This window comes from Dendropsophus ebraccatus, chromosome 1 (assembly GCF_027789765.1).
Source record: "Dendropsophus ebraccatus isolate aDenEbr1 chromosome 1, aDenEbr1.pat, whole genome shotgun sequence".
In the NCBI taxonomy this organism is placed as follows: domain Eukaryota; kingdom Metazoa; phylum Chordata; class Amphibia; order Anura; family Hylidae; genus Dendropsophus; species Dendropsophus ebraccatus.
Window position 1 is genome coordinate 230986474 of NC_091454.1, and position 22017 is coordinate 231008490.

General features: G+C 45.9%; 1 protein-coding gene across 1 annotated transcript in view; it reads right to left on the minus strand.

Annotated features, from left to right (window-relative positions):
* Nucleotides 1-6350: 6350 nt before the first annotated feature.
* SENP3 (SUMO specific peptidase 3) overlaps nucleotides 6351-22017 on the minus strand; it is a 30727-nt gene continuing 15060 nt past the window's right edge. The window contains exons 4-11 of the mRNA XM_069950218.1: nucleotides 13431-13542; nucleotides 13141-13288; nucleotides 13019-13066; nucleotides 11073-11150; nucleotides 10287-10424; nucleotides 7010-7093; nucleotides 6878-6928; nucleotides 6351-6797 (exon numbers count right to left, since the gene is read on the minus strand). Coding sequence (XP_069806319.1) covers nucleotides 6687-6797; nucleotides 6878-6928; nucleotides 7010-7093; nucleotides 10287-10424; nucleotides 11073-11150; nucleotides 13019-13066; nucleotides 13141-13288; nucleotides 13431-13542 — 770 coding nt within the window. The 3' untranslated portion in view covers nucleotides 6351-6686. The remainder of the gene's footprint in view (nucleotides 6798-6877; nucleotides 6929-7009; nucleotides 7094-10286; nucleotides 10425-11072; nucleotides 11151-13018; nucleotides 13067-13140; nucleotides 13289-13430; nucleotides 13543-22017) is intronic.

A 22017-nucleotide genomic window follows, 5' to 3' on the forward strand; every position in this document is an offset into this window, starting at 1 on the left:
TATAGATACAGTATATACCGAGTATACAAGCCAGGCTATAGATACAGTATATACCGAGTATACAGGCCAGGCTATAGATACAGTATATACAGAGTATACAGGCCAGGCTATAGATACCGTATATACCGAGCATACAGGCCAGGCTATAGATACCGTATATACCGAGCATACAGGCCAGGCTATAGATACCGTATATACCGAGTATACAGGCCAGGCTATAGATACCGTATATACCGAGCATACAGGCCAGGCTATAGATACCGTATATACCGAGCATACAGGCCAGGCTATAGATACCGTATATACCGAGCATACAGGCCAGGCTATAGATACAGTATACACAGAGCATACAGGCCAGGCTATAGATACAGTATATACCCAGTATCAGGCCAGGCTATAGATACAGTATATACCCAGTATCAGGCCAGGCTAGGCTATAGATACAGTATATACCGAGTATACAGGCCAGGCTATAGATACAGTATATACCGAGTATACAAGCCAGGCTATAGATACAGTATATACCGAGTATACAGGCCAGGCTATAGATACAGTATACACCGAGCATACAGGCCAGGCTATAGATACAGTATACACAGAGTATACAGGCCAGGCTATAGATACAGTATACACAGAGTATACAGCCCAGGCTATAGATACAGTATACAGACCAGGCTATACATACAGTATACACAGAGCATACAGCCAAGGCTATAGATACAGTATACACAGAGCATACAGGCCATTCTATACAGTATACACTCAGTATATAGGCCAGGCTATACAGTATACACCGAGCATACAGCCCAGGCTATAGATACAGTATACACAGAGTATACAGGCCAGGCTATACATACAGTATACACCGAGTATACAGGCCAGGCTATACATACAGTATACACAGAGTATACAACCCAGCCTATACAGTATACACACAGCATACAGGCCAGGCTATACAGTATACACTGAGTATACAGCCCAGGCTATACCGTATACACTGAGTATACAGCACATGCCAGTCTATAGACACACTATACACCTGCAGACCTGGCTATACACTAAGGACAATAGATACAGCCAGTATATAGACCAGTATACACCCAGAGACTCAGCTATACAATAACAGTAATGGATACAGCCAGTATATAGACCAGTATACATTCAGGACAATGGATACAGTCAGTATACAGACCAGGAGACACTATGGACAATAGCTGCGGTCCTCCAGCTTGTACATAACTTCCTACCATGACTAGATGGATAAAGCTTAGGGTCCGTTTACACACACAGATTATCTGACAGATTTTTGCAGTCAAAGCCAGGAATGGACTATAAACAGGAAGAGGTAATAATAGAAAGACTGAGATTTCTCTTTTTTTCAAATCCATTTCTGGTTTTGGCTGCAAAAATCTGGCAGATATCGGTCAGATAATCTGTGTGTGTAAACGGACCCTTAGGGCCCTATTCCACCGGACGATTATCGTTTGTATAATCGTTAATGATTAACTATCTCAAACGACCGCTATTGCGAAAGACCTGAAAACGTTCACTCATTTCCATGGAACGATAATCGTTACTTATGATCGTAATTGCGATTGTTTTTTCTTCGCTATTGCGTTCGTATCTATTGCGAACGACCGAACAATGTCTTATTCAATGCGCACGATTTGTGAACGAGCAACGATAAAAATAGGTCCAAGTCTTATAAAGCGATCAACAATTTCTCGTTTGGTCGTTAATCGTTAACTGCATTTCAACCGAACGATTATCGTTTAGATTCGAACGATTTAACGATAATCTGAACGATAATCGTCCGGTGGAATAGGGCCGTCCGGTGGAATAGGGCCCTTAGGTTCTCCAGGCATGATGGGGATTGTAGTCCTGTAACAGCTGGGACACAGTACAACGGCCGACCACAGGGCATGCACAACAATATAACAGCAGTGATGCGTCACACTGGTGATGACATCATCATTCTGTGGAATAAAGAGTTGGGGCAGGGGCCGCACAGGGTGGTTACACCACATTTCCTTCTGAAATACTGGGGAAATGGCTGGTCTAGAGATCGTACTGATATAAGACACACTCTTCTGATATAAGACCCACTGCCCCGATATAAGACCCACTGCCCCGATATAAGACATACTCTGATGATATATACCGCACTGTCCCAATATAAGGCATACTCTTCTGGTATAAGATCCTCTGATATACAGCGCACTGTCCCAGTATAAGGCATACGCTTCTGGTATAAGATCCTCTGATATACAGCGCACTGTCCCAGTATAAGGCATACGCTTCTGGTATAAGATCCTCTGATATACAGCGCACTGTCCCAGTATAAGGCATACGCTTCTGGTATAAGATCCTCTGATATATATCGCACTGTCCCAGTATAAGGCGTACTCTTCTGGTATAAGATCCTCTGATATATATCGCACTGTCCCAGTATAAGGCGTACTCTTCTGGTATAAGATCCTCTGATATATAGTGCACTGTCCCAGTATAAGGCATACGCTTCTGGTATAAGATCCTCTGATATATATCGCACTGTCCCAGTATAAGGCGTACTCTTCTGGTATAAGATCCTCTGATATATATCGCACTGTCCCAATATAAGGCATACTCTTCTGGTATAAGACATACTCCTCTGATATATAGTGCACTGTCCCAGTATAAGGCATACGCTTCTGGTATAAGACCTCCTCTGATATACAGCGCACTGTCCCAGTATAAGGCATACGCTTCTGGTATAAGATCCTCTGATATACAGCGCACTGTCCCAGTATAAGGCGTACTCTTCTGGTATAAGATCCTCTGATATACAGCGCACTGTCCCAGTATAAGGCATACTCTTCTGGTATAAGACATACTCCTCTGATATATATTGCACTGTCCCAGTATAAGGCATACGCTTCTGGTATAAGATCCTCTGATATATATCGCACTGTCCCAATATAAGGCGTACGCTTCTGGTATAAGATCCTCTGATATACAGCGCACTGTCCCAATATAAGGCATACTCTTCTGGTATAAGACCTCCTCTGATATACAGCGCACTGTCCCAGTATAAGGCATACTCTTCTGGTATAAGACCTCCTCTGATATACAGCGCACTGTCCCAGTATAAGGCATACTCTTCTGGTATAAGACCTCCTCTGATATACAGCGCACTGTCCCAGTATAAGGCATACTCTTCTGGTATAAGATCCTCTGATATATAGCGCACTGTCCCAATATAAGGCGTACTCTTCTGGTATAAGATCCTCTGATATATAGCGCACTGTCCCAATATAAGGCATACTCTTCTGGTATAAGATCCTCTGATATACAGCTCACTGTCCCAATATAAGGCATACTCTTCTGGTATAAGATCCTCTGATATATAGCGCACTGTCCCAATATAAGTCATACTCTTCTGGTATAAGATCCTCTGATATATAGCGCACTGTCCCAATATAAGGCATACTCTTCTGGTATAAGACATACTCCTCTGATATATATTGCACTGTCCCAGTATAAGGCATACTCTTCTGGTATAAGATCCTCTGATATATATCGCACTGTCCCAATATAAGGCATACGCTTCTGGTATAAGATCCTCTGATATACAGCGCACTGTCCCAATATAAGGCATACTCTTCTGGTATAAGATCCTCTGATATACAGCGCACTGTCCCAGTATAAGGCATACTCTTCTGGTATAAGATCCTCTGATATATAGCGCACTGTCCCAATATAAGGCATACTCTTCTGGTATAAGATCCTCTGATATATATCGCACTGTCCCAATATAAGGCGTACGCTTCTGGTATAAGACCTCCTCTGATATATATCGCACTGTCCCAATATAAGGCATACTCTTCTGGTATAAGATCCTCTGATATACAGCGCACTGTCCCAGTATAAGGCATACTCTTCTGGTATAAGACATACTCCTCTGATATATAGCACACTGTCCCAATATAAGGCATACTCTTCTCATATAAGGCACACTGTCCTGACACACCAGGGGACATTTATTGAGGGCTTTGCACCTATTTTTCAGTGGACAGGTGTTGGTTATGCCCATATTGGTATTTAAGAACCCAGTAAAGCATCGGGGGGCATCATACATCATACTGGAGGCTTTTCTGCAGAGGGGACAGGATGACTGCAGCGTATAGAAAGGAGGATGGATGGGGCCGTGTATCACCAACAACCTCCTTCCCTCAGTAAAGCCCCTATTGCACAGGCCGACTGTGAGGAGCTGTCAGTGCTCATTTGCTCCTCATTCCCCGTTCGCTGCTGCTGCCGCGTGGAATAGCGTCAGTAAGGGCGGCGGGGAGCTGCCGAAGTGATTGCTAGATCGTCCGGGCAGCCCATACAGGATAGTGGTGGTCTGCTGCCTCCTATTGCACGGAGTGACAGCAGCAGTTCACTGCTATCACAGTCATTCATTTTTCAACTTGAAAGACAAACGACTGCAACGATCAGCCGACATGAACGATATCGACTGATCGTTGCCTTCTATTACATGAGACGATTATCAGCCGAATACGACTGTAATCACTCCGTGGAATAGGGCCTTAAGAGCAGTGAGGATGGGGAGTGGCCGGGTCTCAGCATAACAATGACCCGAAACCCCCAGCCGAGACAACCAAGGAGGAGACCCCCAGCCGGGACAACCAAGGAGAGGCTTCATAAGAAGCATTTCATGGTCCTGGAGTGGCCTATCCAGTCTCCACACCTGACCCCCAATAGGAAATCAGTGGAGGAAGCTGAAACTTAATATCCCCCCAAGCGACAGCCCAAAAGCTGTGGAGATGATGTGTATGGAGGAGGGTTCACAATCCTGCTGCAGAGTAACGTGCAAAATCGGCAGTGTATCATATACTTATTTTCCCCACTGTTTGATCCGGTCTTTATGGGATGTAGATCTGTCAGTCATGGTTGGTCTCTTCTAGGATCAGGTCTCTATGGGATGTAGATCTGTCAGTCATGGTTGGTCTCTTCTAGGATCTGGTCTATCGATGGGATGTAGATCTGTCAGTCATGGTTGGTCTCTTCTAGGATCTGGTCTATAGATGGGATGTAGATCTGTCAGTCATGGTTGGTCTCTTCTAGGATCTGGTCTATCGATGGGATGTAGATCTGTCAGTCATGGTTGGTCTCTTCTAGGATCTGGTCTATCGATGGGATGTAGATCTGTCAGTCATGGTTGGTCTCTTCTAGGATCAGGTCTCTATGGGATGTAGATCTGTCAGTCATGGTTGGTCTCTTCTAGGATCTGGTCTATCGATGGGATGTAGATCTGTCAGTCATGGTTGGTCTCTTCTAGGATCTGGTCTATCGATGGGATGTAGATCTGTCAGTCATGGTTGGTCTCTTCTAGGATCAGGTCTCTATGGGATGTAGATCTGTCAGTCATGGGTGGTCTCTTCTAGGATCAGGTCTCTATGGGATGTAGATCTGTCAGTCATGGGTGGTCTCTTCTAGGATCTGGTCTCTATGGGATATAGATCTGTCAGTCATGGGTGGTCTCTTCTAGGATCTGGTCTCTATCGATGGGATGTAGATCTGTAATTCAGCATAATCTACAACCAGAAGGGAAAAAAAAAAAGCTGACACAGTAGACTAAGTTTTCATGATATCCTACAGTAGTGTAGTAGCATTACGCTCCGTATACCTATGTTGCCCACCCTGTGACCCTTCAGCTTCGGCAAAGCTACAACTCCCAGCATGCCCTGTAGACCAGTGCTTCTCAAACTGTGAGGCGTGCCTCACCAGTGAGACGCCCCCTAGTTGTTGGTGAGGCCCAGCTGGGAAGCCAATTTTCACAAAAGTAACTATGATCTGCACAGTCCTCCAAAATCTCCATTTTAGCAACATTATTAATTTATTTTGTACTTGCTTTATTAGTATATAGAGTGTGGGAGATGGGTGAAAGCTAGCCCTAGCATTATTTTCAGCTTTTAAATGGACTTTCACCACAGATAGTGAGGCCCAGGCACCCTCTTGGTCAGTCTGGTGAGGCCCAGGCATTGCCTTGGTCTGTTGGGTGAGGCTCCAGTAGAAAAAGTTTGAGAAGCGCTGCTGTAGACGATGCAACACTGGGAGGCGCACACATCGGAGAACACTGCCATACACCAGCCACCATAGAAAGAACCAAACCCTCAGCTGTATAATAAAAAGTGTAAACTGTCCCTCCCAGTAAGCAAGTGGTTACATCTCTTCCTAACACAGGCACCAGCTGCATTCAGCTCATAGTGTGAACAGGTTTTTCTATAGAACTTTTTATTCATTTTTTATTTTTCTGTTTTCTGACAAAAAAAAAAACAAAAACCGAAAAATCCTACAAATTTTTCCCCAGAAACAGTTTAAATAAGAAAAAAATACAAAAAGAGAAAAAAAAAAAAAAGACAAGAGGCCTGATGGTTTTGTGTAAGGGGCCAGACCTGGACAGTCTGCAGGTACAGGGGGAGGGGACTTTAAAGGGATTGTTTTTGTTAAAAAAAACAACAAAAACCTCTGGACTTCACATATCAATTTACAAGTGAAAGCTCCAAGTAGAGCCTGTGAGGGGCGGCCATTGGGGGGGTGGGGTGTCACTCTCCACGGAATAGACATGGAGCGGGCAGTAACACATGGCAGGAAACCCGCTATGTAACCGTACAATCCTGGCTCAGTCCGGTCGTCGTCTCTGGTCACATGGTCAGCCGGCAGTGACAAAGCTCCTTATACATCTGGCGTCGCAGTTTTGGCATATCCTGCTGCCCAAATGTGAACGGGAGCTCCAAGGCCAGGAACTTACAATACTGCAGGAGAGAGAGGAGAACACTAAGTTACATGGAGGCCCTCTGTATCTGGGGGGAGGGGGTGGGGACAGGGGTCTCACCTGCAGCACGAAAGCCCCGCAGTCGCTGTCATTGTTCTGACGTGCAACATTCTGAAAAGCAGGAAAGCAATGAGAACAAGCTGTAAGATCAGATTTTCGGCCACAAGACCCACGAGTTGGACCACCACATACCATCTTGAAGTAGCCCTTCCAGTCGCTCACAAACTCTTGTCGCTCCTTCTTTATCGCCTCGGCCTGGAGATACTTGTGTATGTGCTGTAAGGGGAGACACGACATGTTAGGGTATGTGCACACTTCGGAAAAGAAACATAAAATCCGTGGCGGAATCTGCCGCTCACGCGCTTCTCCACCCGTCATAGACTCCATTCTGTGCAGGGGCGGATTCAGTCATCCGTCCAAAGAATTAACGTGTTCATTCCTTGGACGGACGACAGGATCCGCTCAAGCACAGAATGGAGTCTATGACACGGGTGGAGGCGCGCCTGCTGCAGTCCGCGAGCAACGTTTTCCACAACGGATTTTACGTCACTTTTCCGAAGTGTGCACATACCGATATATATGATGTGATGGATCAATGTGTAGGCAGGCTGTAATAGCAGAGCACTGATACATTACATCAGGATCTATGTGTAGGCAGGCTGTAATAGGAGAGCACTGATACATATACATCAGGATCTATGTGTAGGCAGGCTGTAATAGGAGAGCACTGATACATATACATCAGGATCTATGTGTAGGCAGGCTGTAATAGGAGAGCACAGATATATGTTACATCAGGATCTATGTGTAGGCAGGCTGTAATAGAAGAGCACAGATATATGTTACATCAGGATCTATGTGTAGGCAGGCTGTAATAGGAGAGCACTGATACATTACATCAGGATCTATGTGTAGGCAGGCTGTAATAGAAGAGCACTGATACATTACATCAGGATCTATGTGTAGACAGGCTGTAATAGCAGAGCACAGATATATGTTACATCAGGATCTATGTGTAGGCAGGCTGTAATAGGAGAGCACTGATACATTACATCAGGATCTATGTGTAGACAGGCTGTAATAGCAGAGCACAGATATATGTTACATCAGGATCTATGTGTAGGCAGGCTGTAATAGGAGAGCACTGATACATTACATCAGGATCTATGTGTAGGCAGGCTGTAATAGCAGAGCACAGATATATGTTACATCAGGATCTATGTGTAGGCAGGCTGTAATAGCAGAGCACTGATACATTACATCAGGATCTATGTGTAGGCAGGCTGTAATAGGAGAGCACTGATACATTACATCAGGATCTATGTGTAGGCAGGCTGTAATAGGAGAGCACTGATACATTACATCAGGATCTATGTGTAGACAGGCTGTAATAGCAGAGCACAGATATATGTTACATCAGGATCTATGTGTAGGCAGGCTGTAATAGGAGAGCACTGATACATTACATCAGGATCTATGTGTAGGCAGGCTGTAATAGGAGAGCACTGATACATTACATCAGGATCAATGTGTAGGCAGGCTGTAATAGGAGAGCACTGATATATGTTACATCAGGATTTATGTGTAGGCAGGCTGTAATAGGAGAGCACTGATACATTACATCAGGATCTATGTGTAGGCAGGCTGTAATAGGAGAGCACATATATATGTTACATCAGGATTTATGTGTAGGCAGGCTGTAATAGGAGAGCACTGATACATTACATCAGGATCTATGTGTAGGCAGGCTGTAATAGGAGAGCACTGATACATTACATCAGGATCTATGTGTAGGCAGGCTGTAATAGAAGAGCACAGATATATGTTACATCAGGATCTATGTGTAGGCAGGCTGTAATAGGAGAGCACTGATACATTACATCAGGATCTATGTGTAGACAGGCTGTAATAGCAGAGCACAGATATATGTTACATCAGGATCTATGTGTAGGCAGGCTGTAATAGGAGAGCACAGATATATGTTACATCAGGATCTATGTGTAGGCAGGCTGTAATAGGAGAGCACAGATATATGTTACATCAGGATCTATGTGTAGGCAGGCTATAATAGGAGAGCACAGATATATGTTACATCAGGATTTATGTGTAGGCAGGCTGTAATAGGAGAGCACTGATACATTACATCAGGATCTATGTGTAGGCAGGCTGTAATAGGAGAGCACTGATACATTACATCAGGATCTATGTGTAGGCAGGCTGTAATAGGAGAGCACTGATACATATACATCAGGATCAATGTGTAGACAGGCTGTAATAGCAGAGCACAGATATATGTTACATCAGGATCTATGTGTAGGCAGGCTGTAATAGCAGAGCACAGATATATGTTACATCAGGATCTATGTGTAGGCAGGCTGTAATAGCAGAGCACTGATACATTACATCAGGATCTATGTGTAGGCAGGCTGTAATAGCAGAGCACTGATAACTATTGGAAGCAAACAGACATAGATTATGGGGGTCACAGCACCCAGCAGCTATCAAACTTCTGAAAAGTCTATGGCATGTCTGAAATCCTAATGGGCACCAAAACTTTTAGAAAACATTGTGTCCCCCCGATCAAGCCTACTTGAGCTTGGTGTAGTCCTATTACACCGGTTACACAATAATACATCCTATTACACAATATAATACACGTGAATGGGGGAAGGGGGTGGTGAATTCGCATTTTTAGGCTGATATGCTGTAACAATGAAGTATAAATCAGCATATACACATCCAATGAGCTAGTGAGAAGTGGAGAGAGGACTGGGAGTCAGATAAGGAGACAGGACTGGGGAGTCTGGAGGGAGGAGTCAGAGGAGACAGGACTGGGTAATCTGGAGGGAGGAGTCAGCGAAGGAGACAACTGGGGAGTCAGCAAGGGAGGGAAGGCAGAAAAGTTGGCAAGGAAGAGAACTGGGGAGTCTGGAGGGAGAAGCCAGCAAGAAGGAAAGGACTGGGGTGCCCAGCAGTGACTCTCCCTTTTAGGCTATGTTCACACTGAGCAAAATTGTCGGAATCCTCCATGGAATCCCACCTGCTTCGGTGTCAGACAGTGTGTCAGGAAGGGCTCGTTCCCCTACACTGTCCGCTCAAAGAAATGACATGCCAATTCTTTGAGCAGAGGGGTGCGAGCCCTCCCAGACACACTGTCTGACACCGAGACAGCGGGATTCCGTGGCGAATTCAGACTGTATGTTCACACTGAGCAAAGTTGTCAGAATCCGCCACCGAAACCCGCCTGTGTCAGACAGTGTGTCTGGGAGGGCTCGCGCGCCTCCTCTCAAAGAATTGGCATGTCAATTCTTTGAGCAGAGAGTGTCGGGACACAAGCCCTCCCAGACACACTGTCTGACACAGAAGCAGGTGGGATTCCATGGCGGATTCCGACAATTTTGTGAACATATCCTTCAATCCGACAGTCAGTGTGAACATATCCTTAGGGATCCATGGCAGCAAGTCTTACCTTGGGGCAGCGCCTGTTCAGGGTGCGCTGGGAATCGAAGTAAGTAATGGTCCGCTTAGTGACGTCCACACAGACAAGAGACCAGTGAACCTCCAGGTGTATGGGGATCAGCAGCAGCTGCTTACTGAATATATCAACCTGGAAACACCAGACATTCTGTATAACTGGGAACAATCATATGTGACATAATAGTGACACGGAGGATACAGGAGCAGCCCCCTCATAATGGGGTATCCTCCCCCATAACTAGTGACACCGCTCCGGGGGATACAGGAGCAGCCCCTTCATCCCCTCATACTGGGGTATCCTCCCCCATAACTAGTGACCGCTCCGGAGGATACATGAGCAGACCCTCCGTCCCATCATACTGGGGTATCCTCCCCCATAACTAGTGACACCGCTCCGGGGAATACATGAGCAGACCCTCCGTCCCATCATACTGGGGTATCCTCCCCCATAACTAGTGACACCGCTCCGGGGAATACATGAGCAGCCCCTCCATCCCCTCATACTGGGGTATCCTCCCCCATAACTAGTGACCGCTCCGGAGGATACATGAGCAGCCCCTCCATCCCCTCATACTGGGGTATCCTCCCCCATAACTAGTGACACCGCTCCAGGGAATACAGGAGCAGACCCTCCGTCCCATCATACAGGGGTATCCTCCTGCTGTCACTGCAGGAACCACTTGGAGAACAGATGACATGAATGCATTGTGGGACATTATGAAGAAGATGTTGCTGTGACCTCTATCACACCACACTGATACAGGACACCGGTACTCACATTTTTCGTCCACCTCTTTACTCCTTCATATCCTTTTGTTCTCAGTTTGTCATAGAAAAAACTGTTGAAGAAGTGAACCTGGAAAAAAAAGAAAAAAAAATGTCCACCACTATGGCTGGACAATACTGCACACCCGATACATCAGGGTCTGACCCATAGAGGCCTGGACACCATGGCTGGACAATACTGCACACCCGATACATCAGGGTCTGACCCATAGAGGCCTGGACACCATGGCTCCACCACTATGGCTGGACAATACTGCACACCCGATACATCAGGGTCTGACCCATAGAGGCCTGGACACCATGGCTGGACAATACTGCACACCCGATACATCAGGGTCTGACCCATAGAGGCCTGGACACCATGGCTGGACAATACTGCACACCCGATACATCAGGGTCTGACCCATAGAGGCCTGGACACCATGGCTCCACCACTATGGCTGGACAATACTGCACACCCGATACATCAGGGTCTGAGCACCCCACCACCAATAGAGGCCAGAAGAGCTCCACCATGACTGGACAATACTCCACCACCAGACCTCATAAAGCTTCCCCATAGCTCACACCTAGTGCTGAACACTTGTGGCCACAACCACCACAGCTTCTCTTCCTGCATCGTTCTCCGTTACTTTTAGTACAGAAAAGGAAACCACGGCCATCCACCCAGTGCCCTGTCGCCAGGGGGCGCCTCACAGCAATGGCTGTCTTCAGGGGTGGGCACGTTATCTAGTGGTTAAAGTAAGGGCCCTATTGCACGGATTATCGTACCAATGATCGTTATATTGTTCAAATTTAAACAATAATGGTTGCAGCAACGATCAAACGACCATCCAGTGCTGACACAATCATCGTTAATCGTTCACTAATCGTTTGCTGTAATTCTGCATTCGCTCACTAATCGGTCAGTGTAATTCCACATTGTTCCTTCATTGGCCGGGATCAGATGGAGTAACAATCGTAACTCACCACTTTCCTTCTGTTTTATATGGTGAACAATTCCAGGTTTGGATCTAATCAACGATAGTTTTGTGTAATTGCAGACGATTAAACGACTAATGAAAAATCGTTGATCGTTTGCAGATCGTTCGGTGTAACATGTCCTTCAGTCTTTCCCATAAATCCTGTAGATGTAACCGCTGAGAAATGAATGATCGGCGAGGACAGGACGACCGTAAGAAAAATCGCAAGCCACTATTATCTTTCCGTGTAATTGGGTGAACGATTCCAGGTTGTTTGAGATTAATATCGTTAATCATCGAAAAATGACCCTCTCTAATAGGACCCTAAAGGCGACTATGGTGTAAAAGATTCGCTATAACGATCGATCGCTAGTGATAACTGGTGATTTAGTAGCGACCGATTCTGATATTTCATTCACCGATTATAAACAATCATTTTTACGGTTATCGTTCTTCAGGACAAAACCACACAGCAGGTTTTATCTGCGAACGACTTATTAGACAAACAGATTAGCGAATGACCGGCGCACTAACAACGGTAATTTTCCAACATGTTGAAAGACAATGATTAACGATTTTTTCTTCATCGTTTGATGGTTAGGTGTTACATGGGCAGATAATGGTTTGTTTTTGACCGTTACATCGATTTGTTAAACGATAATCTCTCGGTGTAATAGGGCCTTAAGAGTTCACAGTCTATGGATACTGTTGTGGTACAGGGGCTATAGAGGAACAAAGGAATACTTCAGAGAGTCTACAGGCAGGTGGTGGGGGTGTAGGTGCACGGCCTGGGGTGTAACCACGATAAAGGTGCACAGCAGGGGGTGTAGGTTCTATAAAGGTGCACAGCAGGGGGTGTAGGTACTATAAGCACAGGGGGATGGGATGGCAGCAGACATTGTATAGCCTTGGCCCCCAGCCTCCTTTATGCGCATTTCCAGCCAGTTATAATGACAATAGTCAGACCACCACTAACCTTCTCAGGCACTGCGTCCATTACCAAGTCTCCATACATATTCATCACCTGAAAAGAGAAACCGTTACTACTGCTATATACACCCCTCACACCTGCTCCATACACTAATATACGGTATATACCTGGTCATTGAGCCAGTTCTGGCCATACAGTGTGCCCAGGTCGTCCATGCTCAGCACATGCCTCTTGTATGTAACACGGAAGCTGCGCACCAGGTTGTTCCCGGGTAGGCGCTGATATGACTGGATGACATGCTGCACCACCGCCCTCCTGTAGAACAAGATACTGAAAAGTACAGAATGCACATACTAACCCCAATGTCCAGCAGAGGATACAGGGAGGACAACCCCCATTACCTTCTGTGGATGCAAACAAGCCTCCCTCACATCCAGGACAGCCGCACTACACGTACCTGGCGGGCGTGGAGAACGACTGCTGGAACACGTCTTCCAGGTTATCCAACACCTCATCTGTCCCCAGAGGAATCAGGCTGCCGTACGTCTGGAGGAACTGGTCCAGGATACCTAGGGGAGATGAGACAATGGCGTCACACGCTGATACACCACCATACCAATAATCCAGAACAGTCCACATAAGCTCTGCATTAGATGGTCATCCCAAGATCAGACATATGCCCTGTCCGAAGGACAGCGTGGACACTGGGACCTCCAGCACCATGGAGGTCATCTGTCCCTCGAATAACCAGAGTGGCAAAGCACATGCTTGGCCCCTATTATAGTCACTCTCTACGGGACTGCTGAAGATAGCTTTGTGTGGCCAGGGACCCCAGTTCTTGTGATTGATGGGGATATCATTGGAAGGGGACATGTTTCTTCTTGGAGTAAACCCTTTAAGGGGGGGGGGGGGGGACAAAACCTAAAAACACTCAAGTTTCTTGTGGGAAAAAGAAAGCTGGGTATACACTGCTGCCACTAGGAGGCGACACTACAGCATGAGGAGCTCTTCAGCCGATACATTAGCAGCTGGAGAAGCCAACAAAAAGCGATGAACAGAACCCTGGACCCTTCCGTCCTGGTGAATGACGATAACCAGAAGTGCACATACCGATTCTGTGACAGCCAAGCTGACCTAGGGGACACGAGAACAGGCGTAAAGGCTGAGGCAAACCCTTCAGGGCCTCCATATGGGCACAACTCAACCTCTACCCCAAAGCAACAAGTAATGGTCAACTTATACCCATATTCTTCAACTATGAGGAGTCAGGTCAGAGAAGGCCACCATTCCCCAACAATTACGAGGAGTCACCACAGAAGGCCACACAAGCCTATTTCAAGGGGGACTTCCTTAAAAGTCTGGTCTGCTCAGTGGAGGTGCTGGCACAGAAAGAAGTGCACACAGGGGAAAGGGGAAAAGCCCGTCCTAGTACACATGGCTACTGGATGGGACATCTCCGCTATACAGCTGGGAAAAAGATTAAATAACTTGTTCATGTACTGAGCTCCATATATGACACATGGAGATTTATATATACATATATATATACACACACACACACACACACACACACAGTATTTTCCTGTGTATAAGACTACATTTAAACCCAGGAAAATCTTCACTAAAATCAGGGGTTGTCTTATATGCCGGGTGTCATCTAGGGCAGGTGCTGAAGAGCTTTGGAACCAAACTGGAGAAAAACTGGAACAGCCGCATCCCCACCGTATGGGGAAACCTTATGAAGGGCAGAGCAAGTTGCAGGTGTCCGGGGTATGGAAAAAAGATATGGTAGATGTACCCAGATGGCGATGTACCCAGAAAACACACCTTATTCACCCGCCTGGCCGCCCTGTATCTTGTATATATAAGTAACTTAATGGGGTCATGAAGGATTAAAGGGAATCTATCATCAGATTAGAAGAGTCTCCCCTGCTTTGATGTCCCTATAGCCCATGGGGTGCCCCGGTGATCCCTAGATTGTGCAGGCAGCTTGTAGGAGATAGCGCCGGTCTGCTGCCTCCTATTCCGCGGAGCAACAGTAGCAAGTTGCCGCTATCACAGTGGTTTGTCTTTCAACGTGTTCAACAGCAACGATCAGCTGACATAGTTCATGTTGGTTGATCCTTGCCTACATGGGACAATTATCAGCTGTAACGGCCGATAATCGTACCGTGTAATAGAGCCTTAAGCAATCTGGAGAAGAACAGATCTCCCAGGAACCAATGTGCCTTTACTTAGGGGTATAACCACGGTGACCTCGGCACTTCCCATCTTCTCTCTCGGGTCTGGGGAGGTTTCCTCAATCATGTCCAGTGCTCCAGCGCTCAGCATAACCTAAAACCAGCCAGACTATCATAGGGCTCATGGTGTAGAACGTCTCCAGATACTTGTATCACTTTCACCTATTGTTTGGGTTACTGTACACCAAACTTTATCAACACATTTTGGGCCTTGTCCTTTTGTCTAATGAGGCTCCAAAATTGTATAAAACATCGGAGACATATTGCAGTTTTTGTACACCGAGCCACAATGCTGTAATAATAGATCCTTCCTTCCGCCCCACCACCACACCTCTAGCCCGCCCCACCACCACACCTCTAGCCCGCCCCACCACCACACCTCTAGCCCGCCCCACCACCACACCTCTAGCCCGCCCCACCACCACACCTCTAGCTTCCGCCACCACCACACCTCTAGCTCGCCCCACCACCACACCTCTAGCCCGCCCCACCACCACACCTCTAGCCCGCCCCACCACCACACCTCTAGTCCGCCCCACCACCACACCTCTAGTCCGCCCCACCACCACATCTCTAGCCCGCCCCACCACCACATCTCTAGCCCGCCCCACCACCACACCTCTAGTCCGCCCCACCACCACACCTCTAGTCCGCCCCACCACCACACCTCTAGTCCGCCATAGCTCCAACCGGTACAGGGGTAAAATGATGCCCTGATGCCGTATGTGCCGACACAATGGAATGAGGAGAACAGGCCCAGGCCCAAAAGGCACCAACCTGGTCCTGTCAAAGTCGTCACACACCACAACATGAACGAACACACACACACACATACACATACACACACACACACACACACCGGGAAAGCCACTAGGAAGCAAACAGTAATTAATCCAAAATAGAGAGATCGGTGATTCAGGGTTTTATTCCAATTCTCTGAAGTCTAATACACAACCTCCACAACCATCCTCCAAATAAGAAAAATAAGGCAGAGTGCAGCTCTGGAGTATAATAAAGGATGTAACTCGGGGTCACTGTGTACATACATTACTGATCCTAAATAACATCCTGTATTATACTCCAGAGCTGCACTCACTATTCTGCTGGTGGGGTCACTGTGTACATACATTACTGATCCTATACTGACACCACCAGCAGAATAGTGAGTGCAGCTCTGGAGTATATTACAGGATGTAACTAAGGATCAGTACAGGATAAGTAAAAGGGACAAGCATAAAGACCACCAGGGAGCGTGGAGTGGTAACATCTAGCAGATCACACTCATTTACTGGCCCTGAGGAGACTATGGACACCTTCACCTGCAGGATTGTGGATTAGCTCCATGAGTAGCAGCACCTGGGGAAACAGGTGAGAGCGCTGCGGGAGGAGGAACAAGCCGGAGCTCTCCCAGGGTATACAGGAGAGATACAGAGACTGGGAGGTGAGCAACAGCCGGGCCTATCCAGGAGAAGATGCTCCAGAAATGTCTGAGCGGAGGAGGATAAAGAACGGTTAATGAAGGCGAGTGATAGAGAGCGAGGAAGAGGAAGAAGCTAAGGTGGGAGCTGTGGTAGGAGTATTGAAGGGCGTCTCCTAAAGAGCTTCTCATGTCCTAGAGCATTGTCCTCCAAGAGTGCGAGTGAGGAGATGGCTGAGGTGGGAGATAGAGGTCCCAGAGTGTTTCCCAAAGCCAGGAGACTGCCCTCCAGAAAGCCACCATCTATAAAAGGTGGTGCCCTCCTCCAGAGAGCCACCGTCTATGAAGGTGGTGCCCTCCTCCAGAGAGCCACCGTCTATGAAGGTGGTGCCCCAGAGACCCAGCGCCTCCATCCAGGCTGTGCTGGTGGCTTTACCAGAGTCTACTGAAAGCCATTATAGGAGGAAGAGCAGCGAGGAGCAAGGAAGCTTCTCTATTCTGATGTGGAGCTGGCCGCACAGAGAGATGAGAGAGTCCGGCGCTTCTCCTGCTGGTATCTGTAGTAGGAGCAGTGATGGGAAATCGGGAAGCTGTGGGGTATGTCCGATGTTCAGAGTAACCTCTACTGGGCCTATGTAGTAAAGTGGTTGGAGATATTCTAGAAGCCGGTGGCAAGGTCCCTCCAGCTCTCGTGCCTTAGCTCCCTAAATAAGTATTGTGTGGCTCAGGGCCTGAGGAGGAAACTCCAGCGTCTTCTCTCACCTGGAGGTAATAGGGTATATGCACACAGAGTAATAGTCACAGAAAACTCCATGCGGAATCTTCCGCTCGCCCCCCTGCGCTCCCACTTGAAGTTCTGCCCGTCACGTAGGCTCCATGATATGCTCAGGCAGATTCCATCATCCGCCTAATGAAATGACATGACAATAAACACTTCCAATCACTGTGCCCGCTAATCAAGCAATCAGATGCAGCTGTCAAAGCTGGTGGTCTAGTGGGGTGGATCGCCCCCACCCCGGGACATTGTCCGGGGGAGCAATCCACACATCCTCTGCCGGCCAGGGTCTGCGCAGTAATGGCGCTGATCCCGGCTCGGCACTCGGTTGTTTTCGGCTGCAGCAGCCGAAAGCAATCGAGTGCCTCTCTCATTGATCTATGCTGTATAACTTTACAGCATAGATCTCAATGAGAGATCAGTGTGCTTATACTAGAAGTCCCCTAGGGGGAATAACCCTAACCCCAGGGAGGGATAATCCTAGCCCCAGGGAGGCTTCTAGTATATGAAATAAAGTGTTATTATTGATAAAAAAAAACCTCCCCTAATAAAACTCTGAATCACCCCCCTTTTCCCATGTTATAAATAAAAAATAAACACGTTTGGTATCGCCGCATGCGTAATAGCCCAAATTATTAATTTATTTCATTCCTGATCGCACACAGTAAACGGCGTAAGCATAGAAATTGCACATTTTTGGTCGCATCAAATCCAGAAAAATTGTAATAAAAAGCGATCAAAAAGTCGCATATGCGCAATCAAGGTAACGATAGAAAGATCACATCATGGCGCAAAAAATGACACCTGACACAGCCCCATAGACCAAAGGATAAAAGCGCTATAAGCCTGGGAATAGAGCAATTGTAAGAAACATATATTTGTTAACAATGGTTTGAATTTTTTACTGGCCATCAGATAAAAGAAAAGTTATACGTGTTATATATCGTTTTAATCATAACGACTTGAGGAACATGCATAACATGTCAGTTTTACCCCAGGGTGAATGACGTAAAAACAAATACCCCCCAAATAAACAAAATGCGTTTTCTTTAAATTTCACCACACATTTAATTTTTTTCTGGTTTTGCTGTGTTTTTTTTTTATGAAAAAATTCAGCCTGTCACTGCAAAGTACAGTTAGTGGTGCAAAAAATAAGGATAAGGGCTCATGTGGGTTTCTAGGTGAAAAGATGCAAGTGCAATGGAAGTGCAAGGAAAAAAAATGGAAGTGCAAAAATCGAAATTGTCTGTCTGTCCTAAAATTGCTCTTTTCTGATCTTTTTAACTCTTATTCTTTGGTCTATGGGGCTGTGTGAGGTGTCATGTCATTTTATTACAATTTTTCTGGATATGATAAAAATCAGCAATTTTGTGCTTTGGCATTTTTATCCAATTATGCAGTTTACCGTGCAAGATCAAGATTGCTATAATTTAATAGTTTGCATAATTACAAATATGTTTTTTTTAATTAATTTTAAAATATGAGGGGGGGGGGGGGGACTTAATAAACTTATTAGGGGAGGGGATTTTTTATAAATTTTTTACATTGTAATTTAAAGTCCCCCCGGCGGAATTCTACTACAACTGCACTGATCTCATAGAGAGCAATGCAGTGTGTGTATATTATATATATATATATATATAGATATTATATATATATACATACATACACACACACACACACACACACACACACACACACACACACACACACACACTGCATTGATCAATATCATCAGTGCTCCATTGCTCAGGGCTGCCGGAGCCCAGAGCAATAGTGTGCCAAGCCAGGGTCAGCATCTTTGGAAAGCTGTGACTCAGGAGGGGCTGCAGCAGCAGCAGGGACTCCACCCCCCCACCCCCAATCGCTTCCTATAGTCATTTAAATGCAGCCGTTTCTAAAAAGGGCTAATTTTCTGGGAACGGCCATCAGCCGTACCAGCCAATACCTACAGTGCTGAAAGCACTCTCTGCTTCCGCCTAATGGCGGAATGATAAGTACACTCGTCCGTCATTAAGGGGGTCATTATTGTACATTATAGTTATTATTGGTCAATTAAGGGCCCAATTTTAAAATTAGAACTTTTTATGTGGTAATAGTTCTGTGATGCTCTATTTTATCCAAGTCATTCTGAGACTGGACCTGGATACAGTAAGTATAGCTTTGTTTTAAAGCATGAAAACTCAAAAAAAAAGTAAATTGCAAACTTGCTTTATTTCACATCCCCTGCTCACTTAGATTGTAAATGTTATAATGACAGGGACATTTGAAACTCAAAAAAAAAAAAAAAAAAAAAAAAGGCCAAAACAAATTTCATGCACCCTTCATGATCTCTAGTTTTTACTAGTACAATAGTTGTGTAGATGGATGTGGATGTTTGGATCACTCATATATATATATATATATATATATATATATATATATATATATATATATAGAAATGTATCAGCAAATTAATAATTTTTCATGAAATTTCCAAAACTAAATTTTTTTAGGGTCCAGTTCTTTTTTTAAAGCATAACTGTCATTTCAGGGTAATTTATCTGAAAACATTAAATATCTATAGTACAAGCGATTTTAAGAAACTCTGTAATAGGTTTTATGTACTAAAAGAGTTTCCTTCTGTAGTGAAAAAGCAATCTCCCAGCCTCCCCCCTCACATCAGATGAAGCAGGATTTCTGTCTCCATTATGTGGCTATGGAGAGGGGAGGGGCTGTTAGGAGTGAGTGAGCACGGAGCAGTCCTGCACAGCACAACACCCTGCAATCTTCTCTCAGTAAGTTCATAGATAAGCACTGACCTTTCTGACCCCAGAATCCTGCGGTTTAGGTGCCCAGAGAGTCTACAGACAGCTGACCTTCATGTCACCTCTTCCTGCTCCCTCATCTCCCTCGGCCCCTCCCCCCTTTATAGGCTTACAATGGAGAAAGCAGAGCCAGTCTTCACTGGCTTCACTGTAATGAAGACGTGTTTGCCTGATAATGCACAGATAAAAAGTCAGGGGGGGGGGGGGTAGCTGGGAGATTGCTTCTTGAGTACAGAAGGAGGCTTTTTTGGCTGATGAAACCTATTACAGAGTTTCTTAAAATCGCTTATACTACTGATTTCTGCAATAAAAAAAAAACATGACAGTTACTCTTTAAGTGTGTTTAGGAGGCTTGTATACTGGAAACCCCCCATAAATGACCACATTTTGGAAACCACCCTAAGGAAATAATCTAGGGGTATAATGAGCATTTTAACCCTACAGGGGCTGAAGGAAAGTATTCACAATTAGGCTGGAAAAAAATGGAAAATAGAAATTTTCAAATAATATGTTCATTCAGATTAAAGTATCTCATTTGCACAAGCAACAGGAGAGAAAAAGCACCCCAAAATTTGTAATGCAGGTTCTCCTGAGTAGAACGGTACCCAATATGTGGGCATAAACCACTGTATGGGCACACAACCGGGCTCAGAAGGAAAGGAGCGCCAATTAGCATTTGCGGTGCAGATTTTTCTGAAGAAGTTTCCGAGCACCAGGTGCGTTTGCAGAGCCCCTGTAGTGTCAGCAGAGTGAAACCCCCCAAAAGTCACCCCATTTTGGAAAGTGCACCCCTCAAAGAATACGTCTTGGTGTGCGGTGAGCATTTTGACCCCAAAGGTATTAGAGGAAAGGATTCAAAATTAGAAAGTAAAAATGAAAAAAATTATTTTTTTCAATAATATGTTTGTTTAGTTTGAAATTTCTCAATTTCACGAGAAACAGGAGAGAAAATGCACAGCAAACTTTGTAAAGCAGGTTTTCCTGAGTACAACGGTACCTCATATGTGGGCATAAACCACTGTATGGGCACGCAGCCGGGCTCAGAAGGGAAGGAGCGTCATTTTGCTGGAGCAAAACCGCAGCTAGTATCGGTTATTAGAATAGCGCAGTTACTAAAAAAAAATTTTTTTAATGAGATTGCAGGTAATCTGGGGTGGTGACGAGCAACCTGGGAGTGTTTACTTGCCATCTGGGGTGGTACGAGCAGTCTGTGGCAATCTGGGGGTGTTTACTGGCTATATGGGGTGGTAACGGACAATCGGGGGGGGGGGGGGGTCACAGGCAAACTGGGGTGGTGATGGCCAATCTGGGGTGGATACGGGCAATCTGAGCGGTTACAGGTAATGCGGGGTGGTTACAGGTAATGCGGGGTGGTTACAGGTAATGCGGGGCACTTGACTTATTTTTTACAAAAAGTGCCGGCAGCATTTGGAACAAGTGATCAGTGGTATATAGTATATACCGCTGATCACTTGTACCAGGACGACACCGGCTAGTCCGGATCATTGCCCCATGCTATCTGCTACCTCTGGTGGTGGAGGGAATGAGAGTTTGATCTTTTTTTAAGGGTACAAACACACTTGCCGTATCCGCAGCGAGTTTCTGGCTGCGTATTAGCAGCAAGACTCGCTGAGGATCCAGGCCATGTGTACTCAATGGCAGACAAAGTCGCAGCAGGGATGTACATCCCTGCTGCGAGTTTGTCCGCAGCTCGCCCAGTTAACTCCCCGGCCGCCGGAGACTATACGTCACCTTATCCCAGCTACGGGGCTCCCGACGTCTTCACGGCCCGTTCAGTAAATAAC